The sequence below is a fragment of the Dunckerocampus dactyliophorus genome, chromosome 10, assembly GCF_027744805.1.
Source record: "Dunckerocampus dactyliophorus isolate RoL2022-P2 chromosome 10, RoL_Ddac_1.1, whole genome shotgun sequence".
Taxonomy (NCBI): domain Eukaryota; kingdom Metazoa; phylum Chordata; class Actinopteri; order Syngnathiformes; family Syngnathidae; genus Dunckerocampus; species Dunckerocampus dactyliophorus.
Genome location: NC_072828.1, coordinates 25377451 through 25386679, shown reverse-complemented (window position 1 = coordinate 25386679; position 9229 = coordinate 25377451). Strand labels below are relative to the sequence as shown.

Genomic DNA, 9229 nt, shown 5'->3' with positions numbered 1-9229 from the left:
CAAGGTCACGAGGTGGGGTTATATTAAAGAACATCGCAGGCACAATGAGGCACCTTGATATTTGTTAAAAGGCAGCAAAACTGTTATATGCTGTATGTATTTAGAGACAAGCTTTGTGTTATTACAGTAGTTATTAGTATCAACATTTGAGCATTTTCTCTTTTTATTGTGCCTTTTTGCTTAATTTCCCCCCATTTTGGATGTTTATTGTTACATTTTTGTTGTGTCGTGGCTCATGGATGAACACAAATGACCCCCGGGCCGCACTTTGGACAACCCTGGCATAATGAGTAAGCAGATACAGAATATTATACATGAAACTGACAAAAACATTGTACATATATTTGTAAATAAATATATGTATAATGTAACTGAATGAATTCAGGACAAATTATATCAGCCACTAAGGTATTCCTTTATAACAATATTTAAATAAATTCAGGATAAATGATGTCAGACATTGCGGTTCTCAGCATTCTGCTTCTTCCAAATCCAATGTAGTTTCAATTAGAAGTGCAGTTAATACAGCAGAGTAATAGGCTAGGATAATAACGAATAATAGCTCAACGAGTTCAACTGACTGGATATGAAGATAAAATCGGTTAGGTTTAATGGTGTTGAAGGTATTGTGCGGTACTTGGCATACAACCATGCAGTGTTGTGAAAACGGTATTCTTCCACACCAGCAGGGGGCGCACCAGCATTTAGTTGCTCCCTTTAACAGCGGCACGCTCTCTTGATTGCTTTCCTCTGTTTGTTGCGACTCATTCGGCAACATAACGTCATATGTCACGTCCTGTCATTGAAAACGTTCAATTTCAGCAACTTACTCTGGATTTTGTCCTTCGAATTCGCCCTTAAAAGACTTTCATTGATGACATTGGTCTGTCTACGGCCCAGACGACATGCTTCCCCGGGCGGGAAAAGAGTTTGTGGTCCGCATACGATTCTCGTGGCGGCAGCTGTTCCAGGGCCGTTACCTGCTCCTCACCAACACTCTGAGCGGAGGAGGCATGCTGGCCATGGGGGACTTCCTGCAACAGAGCTGGGAAACGCACAAAGATCCGGCCAGAGTCAGAGACTGGAAAAGGACAGGTGAGAGGACAAGGGGGGAGACACTGACAAAGGCTATTACATTTAAACCTCTGGGGTCTCTAAGGACTTTTTTTTGTCTTTGCAGGTAATTTTTTGCTTGTAACTTTGGTTGTATTACGCCATATGGAATGATTTTTCCTAAGACTTTTTTTTTGCATGAAAAAACATAAAATGAAAAATTAAAATGTGTTCCTAGGTCAACCCAGGCCAACACAGACCCTTTCGGGTCCCTAGAGGACAAAAAACGACTATAAAACATAGGTGGCCTGGGGGTCTGTGTCAAAGATCAGGCTTAACTATACACAAGATTAGTAGCTAAATCGATTTTGATGCTTTGTTATTTTTTTGTAGAGTCAGATTGGAATGCATGCAAACCTGAAGATGTGGGCGCGTTTAAATGGTTCGAAAGTATACCCCTCTAATAGCCTCCATGTCCCAAGTCATTGCTGGGTGCGTTGTCAACTTGAATAAATAAGAGCCGCACATCAAATCGACCCTCTTTCCAAAATGGTGATGCTGCTCGTGTGACTGTAATGACCTTTCCTAGGGCGCCTGTTTTACCGTGGATGCCAATACCACCACACACGCTGCCATTCCTGCTACCTTTTGTGCAGTGTGACACCAAAAAGTAAAAAAAATTTTTTAAAAAAGGTAAAAGTATTCACTGAATAAAAGGTTTTTGTCATACTGCTGTCTTCCGTCAGTAAGCAGCTATAAAGGAGCGAAATGAAGTTGTGATTATCAAACACCCGCCAGCGAGTTTTTCTAAACTTGGCCGTGACATCACACAGGTATATTGTTTGCCTGGCAGTGATTGACAGTGGCAGAGCTTCCTTTTGGTTTTAAATTTATTTTTGTTAAGTATGCAGCTCATGAAGGAAAAAGTTTGGGCACCCCTGTTGTATTCAGTTTGATTATATTCATCAGAGCAGGCGTGGCATCTGTAAAGCTGAAGTCCACATAAAGGGCAGGAGCAAACAAAGTCGAAATGTAAATTTGAAAAAAAAAAAAAAAAAACAGTCAGTAAATTTGAGTTTTTTCTTGTTCCCAAAAGGTCGTATGTGTGTGGTGGGCTGCTCCATGGGACCAGTGCTGCACTTTTGGTACACTTGGCTCGACAGAAGGTTTGTGGGCTACGCTCTGAACACGGTGGTGAAGAAAGTTCTGGTGGACCAGATGATTGCATCGCCAACACTCGGCATGTGGTACTTTTTAGGTAAGGAAACCTCGTTTTGTTGTTTGCTGTTGCTCGGCGCCTTTTTGCGCCATTCAAAGTGGTGTTTTCTCACCTTTCTCAAGGACGTTCTCACATGCTGGCGAACAGGGTCAAAGGCGGTGGAAGTTGTAGGTGAGGTAAAACAAAAATGACGTGTGTTCATATCAGGAGGAATTCAGAGGTCGTGTGTGATAAGTTTGACTGATGCTTTGTTTGCGGCCGCCGGTCACCTCCAAGTGTGGATCTTATCTCAAGTGTGTCTTGATGAAGCGCACTGGTGACGCACAGCTGACTGACACCTGCGTGCATTGCAGGTATGGGTGTCGCAGAGGGACGCTCTTTATCTGACGGATGGGAGGAGTTTAGAGACAAGTTCTGGGAGTTTTACAAGGTAAGTGCATGTGGACGGGCTCAGAGACGGTGCACAGGGATCCATAAACGTTTCACAAGTCTCTAATTGTATGCGCATTGCTGTGTTTGAGACACAAGCACTCTATGAACATGAAGACCTGTTTTCCAAATGGGAAGGATTGCAATTTTCTCGTTTCCTACAAAAATTGTCATCGACTAACCCTCATGGTCAATTATGACTGGGGATGTCCGATAATATCGGCCTCAGAGATATTGGTATTGGGTTTTTCCCGATAATGAAAGGGGATTTTTTAAAAAAATGCTGTCGAGATGGACCTTTTAATGTTCACATGGCCAGGATGACACCACAGTTTGTTCACATACAGTGCAAGCCCACCCCCTTTGCACATTCCACAGGCTGTTCCTGTACACTCTGACTGCCCTGAAGTCGGCCCGGTCTCCACGTTAGCACCTGGGACGCTAGCTGTTAGCCTTTCAGTGACTCACAACTAAGCTGCACTCCCTGAAGGTCTTGACGTTCTTGCCAGCTCGTCGATCTTGCTCGGTAGTGAATTCACATTTCCCATGATGATAGAAGGCACCAAAGGCTTGAATCTCCACTTTCGTGCTAGCCGCTTGACTTTCATATTTACTCTGCCTCCTCGACATCACTAGGTAGAAAGGGAATCACACCAATGCGGGACGTAAAAAAACAAGGCAAGACATGAGAGATAAGAAAATAGAATAAGGATAAATTCAAAAATAAATATTGTAATTTGTAAATAAATATCAAATTTGTAGTACAATAAACAGTACATCATTAATAATAATAATAATAATAATACACAATAAGTAATAAGTCCAGTCCAGTCCAGTTTAGGAGATACTGTATGTGATGTTACACACATCAGTATCGATATCTGTTGATATACGGAATCAGAAATTGAGATTTGGACAATATCGGCATATCGGTTATTGGTAAAAAAGCAAATATCAACATCCCTAATTATGACTTGGGTCGACTAATCGCGGCTTGGCTGCCGGCAAAACAATTGTCGCGCTTGCGCCCATAGCTTAGCATGACGGAAGGTGAGAAAGGATGTCAACAGTAGCAATGTGCTAGCGCTAACCACTTAGCTTGTTAGGTCATGTTGAGTATGGGATTGTTTACTTTCCAACCTAACATCGCACCATGTGGCAAATAGTGCTATTTAGTTATCTTTGCTCAGACACATTTTTGAAGAAATGTGTCATTATTTGTGGGGCTTTGCTCTGTTTATTTATTTCTTAATATTGATTGGACTCGGCCGCACGGTGGCAGAGTGGTTAGCATGTTGGCCACACAGTCAGGAGATTGGGAGGACCTGTTGGAATCTCCACTTGGGCATCTCTGTGTGGAGTTTGCATGTTCTCCTGGTGTGTGGGTTTTCTCCGGGTACTCCCACATACTGTACCAAAAACACGCATGTTAGGTGAATTGACGACTCTAAATTGTCCATAGGTATGAATGTGAGTGTGAATGGTGCCCTGCCTCTCGCCCAAAGTCAGCTGGGATAGGCTCCAGCATACCCCCGCGACCCTAACGAGCATAAGCGGCATAGAAACTGGATGGATGGATGGATATTGTTTATTGATCCCATCAAACAAAAAGGTATTCATTCTTTTTTGGCCCGTGTCTAAAAGCAAATAAACTTGACATGTTCTGTTGTTGTCTTTTGACTTTACTTTTGCCAGTGCCATGCGTCTTTATTTTATAATGTAAGATTAATATCTACATCATCAAATGTGAACCGTAGAATCGTATGCAATTGAATCGTATCAAACCATTGTGTTTTTAAAATAAATATTTTTTCAATGGTGTATCTAGAAGCCTATTGAATTGCCTATCACAAGGAGGTTTACAACCCTACTAGTGTGCCAGTTGGTCATGTTGAACTGTGACTTAAAACGTTGCCTGAACAAATCCACCAGCGTCATGGAACAGATTGTGTGCTTTGGAGCTTGTGTTGTACTTTTTAAAAACCTACCATTTGTCTCTTTTCCACTGACATTTGTCCATGGATCATAAGGAATTGTCTCTCACGACGATCATGTAAAATGATTCACTTTACTGCGTAAAAAAAAAGATTATGGTCACTTTTGGATTCCCAAATTTGTGAAAAGAAAAATTCCGATTTTTGACAGAGCAACTTCCACATATAAATTGTGCGTCTTTGTGTACCAACATTTGGCTTGTGACGTGCTGCTTTAACGACGTTTGCGCCGCCTAATCCTATGCTAATCTCTGCTCCCCTTGCTGTGGCAGGCTGACTGGTGCGTTTGGCCCGCGGCTCAGATGGTCAATTTTTATTTCCTCTCGCCAAAATTCCGTGTTGTGTACGTCAACACCATCACCTTGGGATGGGACACCTACCTCTCCTATCTCAAACACAGAGTAAGTTGGCCATTTGCTTTGTAATTTTTTGTTTTCTTGTACAGGAGGTAGGAATGAGCAGGGGCGGACTTACCATTAGGCAAACGCAAGCAGTTGCCTAGAGCCCCGAGATTTCCCCGATACACAGTGTCAGCAGGAAGGCATGCAAATGGGGAGAAATCAGTTGTTTGCAAAGATGACTTATGTTTATGTGTGTGGGGTAGAAAGACAGAAACGGGACAGACAGAGAGTTTGTGTTCATGTGTGTGTCAGAGAGAGATTCTTTAGACATGAACGCTGTGAAGCAACTAAAGTGCAGAGTGCTTCAAAATATGTATGTCTAAATAATTACCATTTCATTAATACAATCACTACAATTTAACACATTCATGACTCATTGGCAGTGTGCAGTTTGACAATAAGTAAATAAATAATGAGACCACGCCGCTGATTAGTTATCAGAGTCCATTTCATCGGAACATATCCTTTAACATGTTCGAAGATCTTTTGGTGATGGTCGCAGTATTGATCTGCGTTTCTCCACTTTCTCGGCATTTTATGATGTCTAATTCCACTTCACTTCTCACTTTCCTTTTCTTTGGTGTAGTGCCATCAGAGGAGTCTGCCTCATGCTTAAGCCTAACCTTAACCCTTAACAAGAAAGAACAAAAGTGAAGTCCTTCCTCGGTGTAGTGACGCGCGACGACATATTCTTCCGCCTGCATATTCTTCCTAGGCATGGGGCCGATCCGATCCAGTATCAGCCTAATTCATGTACTGTATGTTTCCCATACCACCTGTGGAGATTTCCGATCGGTGAGCCACGTGTGTGCTTTAGCAAATGTAGCAAGAAGAATATTAGCAAACATAGCCAAAGGAGTATCAGCGAACGGCGCCGTCTCCACACATGCACTGTAGCCACACACGCATCCACAAATGCTCCGCCTGGTGCGTTCACTGTCACGGCCACACAGGCACAACACTCCAAAAACTGGAGTCGCCACAATAAATGATAATGCAGCGGCCCGGAAGTTATGTGCAATGTTGAATGTCTGAAGCCGTAAACGTGTCTGGCTGAGCGCTTGTGCGCGTGCATGTGTGGAGGCAGCTACGTTGGCTGATATTCCTCTGGCTACGTTTCCTGGTATTCTGTTGGCGTGGTTGTGACTGACAGTAACCTGTTTTGTTCAATAAAACGATTGTCGATTGACCAGGTCTTTGTCATTCTGGTAGTAATATAATAGCAGTAAACAGAGCTGTGGTATCGGAATCGTATCGGATCGAATGTGGAAAAAATGTCAATCAATGCATCTCTCTCTACCCCACCAGTAGTTGTCTTTTTCTTTTTGTACTCTATTAATAATTATGGGGTGTACTTTCATAACCACGGAACGTCGTAACAGAAGGGCCGCCTATATTAATGTTATCTGTCCGTGTATTGCTTGTGTTGGCAGGTTGACAGTCAGCCCTCAGAGCTGGTATCAGACAGCAGTGTGTCCGATGTGCAGCAGAAAGCTGTGCCGCCATCCAAACCTCTGGAGGAGAAAAGTGGCTGGTGAAAGACAAACTGTCCTTCCCAGAAGATAAAAGTTGCCGCACGGAGCTTCAAGGTTGCACCCTTTAATCGTACGCCGGTCGCTATGTATGTTTATGCAGACAGCGTGATGCATTTGTGCAGGTGTTCAGGGATTCAAAACAAACAGAAGAGTCATTTCACCGCCTGTGGAAGTTGCTCCCCAACAGGACAGCAGCACTACTTGATGTGCTGGGAAGGAAGAAACCCTAAACTTGATGCTCTAGTCACTGTGAGTTATATTTAAACTGTGCAAAACTATACTGGCATTTCTTTTTTTTTTTTTTACTGTGACTGATAATGGTTGTGTCAAATTGTTTGAAGTTATAGCAAGCATTGTTTTGAAGGTACACACTTTTCAAGCCCAACCCTGGGAGCCCGTCCTCAAGAGAATTTCCTAGGATTTTGTACAAACCGTAACTACAATCTGTGCAAAAATGATGTTAGATTTTAAACAAAATCTTCACTTTTAATAGAGGGTAGAAATGTACCCTATCTACTATCAGTTAAAAAGCTCACTGTCCCACCCAATTTCATCAAGATATTAAATTGAGCCAACATGAATGTCATTTTCTGCGTTTGCCTCAATATCTCAATCAAAAAACTCTACATCTTGCCTCAGTTAGCTTCCTTGTATTCGGCACAGTCTCGTGTATGTGACTGGACAGTTATTTTTTCAGTTTGACATACCTGTGTTTTCATACTTTGGGCCTAGAATCACCCAAAAACCTAAAATCCAAGTCGGAAAAATGTGTAATGAACTCTTATAATTTCTGAAATAATAAATGCAAACATAAAATCTCTAATTTACCTTCAAAGCCAGGCAGGCAGTTACAACTGACTAAATATGTACCCAACAACAAATGTGTCCCATTCTAAAAAAATGTTTTTGTCCACCTCAAGAAAGCTAAATAAAACACCTTGATCATCCAGAGGGACAGGTCAGGCCTGTGCTGGCCCTTCAAAGCCGTTCTATACGTCTTTCCGTCATTCGGCCACATGATGTGGCTTACAGTACTTACCCCCACCCCCTCTGCAACCAAACGGCTGTTCATGCTTTGAATCGCTGACAGTTTTTTTCCACCAGTAGAAAGTTGGTGTCATGTTTCTGCACCGTGACGTGATGACACAATGACAAAATCACAGTGAACATTATTGATCGTAAATCTTTTTTTTTTTTTTTTTTTTCTCATTTGGAGACTCAAAAGCAGTTTGAAGTCGGAACTTTTACGTGAGCTAAAAGAGCGACTTCATGGCTGCGCCATCGTGCTACGCTAAACAAATTCAGTGGAACGGGATGACATACAAATAATCATTTACATTTTTTGTCATCACATGGAGCTCACACTGTGTTGCTGGAAAAAAGTAGTCGTAAATAATAGCAGTCTTCCATTCAAGCTGAGAAAGATGCCTGCACATTGATATCGTCTCTTCATGATAACTTATATACTTGATTCAGTTTATTTGTATTAATCGTCAGATTGTTGATATTTCATGATGCCAAACTTACGATGTTAAGTGTAAATGTATTTTACTGTATTTTCACTGCAGTCATGTAACTGCAGAGGTTGTAACGTATCATGCCGCTCACTTTGTGTCACATAAAGTGACAAATATAATAAATATCTTTGTTTACTACCGAAAATGACTATTCATTTTAGAGAGCTGATGACTGGGGTCACACTTTACAATGAAGGTACACAAAAATACAGTAGTTACTGAGGAACTAATGAAGAACTAGGGGGAAGTAATGACTAAGGCACATCAATTTACACTACTGAGGAACTAATGACGAAGGCACATAAATTTACATTACTGAGGAACTAAGGACGAAGGCACATACATTTACACTACTGAGGAACTAATGACTAAGGCGCATACATTTACACTACTGAGGAACTAATGACGAAGGCACATAAATTTACACAAGTTACTGAGGACCTAATGAAGAACTTATGAGGAACTAATGACTGGTGGTTAGTGTTACGTAGGTTCGTTCCTCATTAAATATAATTTTGTGTACCTTTATTGTAAAGTGTTACTGATGACTGTGCAATTTATTTGTCACACTTTACAATATGTACACAAAAATACAGTAGTTACTGAGGAACTAATGCAGAACAAATGAACTAATGACTAAGGCACATCAATTTAGAGTAGTTACTGAGGAACTAATGAACTAATGAGTAGAGTAGTTACTGAGGAAGTAAGGCACATAAAGTACATTTAGAGTAGTTACTCAGGAACTAATGAGTAACTAATGATTAGTGGTTATGGTAAGGTAGGTTTGTTCCTCATTAACTGTAATTTTCTGTGCCTTATTGTAAAGTGTTCCCAATGTTTATCATTTTACATGCCATGAAAAAGACCAAATGACATTAAAAGCCAACCAATATTATACAGTTGTGCGTTTTGGCATTTTGTCTAATACAGTACAGGGGTTCTCCCCCTGAGAGAAAAGATTTCTTTTTCCACTCACCCCCAATTTGATATACTATTGAGTTGCTGGCTGCAGCATTGTTCAAGCAGGGAACAGAACTGAAAATAAGTTTTGCGACCATCGTCCCCCATGCCTCACACG

General features: G+C 41.4%; 1 protein-coding gene across 3 annotated transcripts; it reads left to right on the top strand.

Moving 5' to 3' along the window:
- The first annotated feature begins 763 nt into the window (after positions 1 to 763).
- Positions 764 to 8347, top strand: mpv17l2 (MPV17 mitochondrial inner membrane protein like 2). 3 transcript variants are annotated; one of them, XR_008572706.1, is made up of 6 exons: positions 764 to 1095; positions 2150 to 2311; positions 2626 to 2702; positions 4968 to 5096; positions 6530 to 6685; positions 6754 to 8347. XR_008572706.1 is itself a non-coding variant. In XM_054789948.1 (5 exons), the coding sequence occupies exons 1-5, from the start codon at positions 906 to 908 to the stop codon at positions 6632 to 6634; spliced, it is 663 nt and encodes a 220-aa protein (XP_054645923.1). In that variant the 5' UTR covers positions 764 to 905; the 3' UTR covers positions 6635 to 8345. The 3 variants fall into 3 exon arrangements, 2 of the variants coding, with proteins under 2 accessions (XP_054645923.1, XP_054645924.1); XM_054789948.1 differs by having other exon boundaries at positions 6530 to 8345; XM_054789949.1 differs by lacking the exon at positions 4968 to 5096 and having other exon boundaries at positions 6530 to 8347.
- Positions 8348 to 9229: the final 882 nt, after the last annotated feature.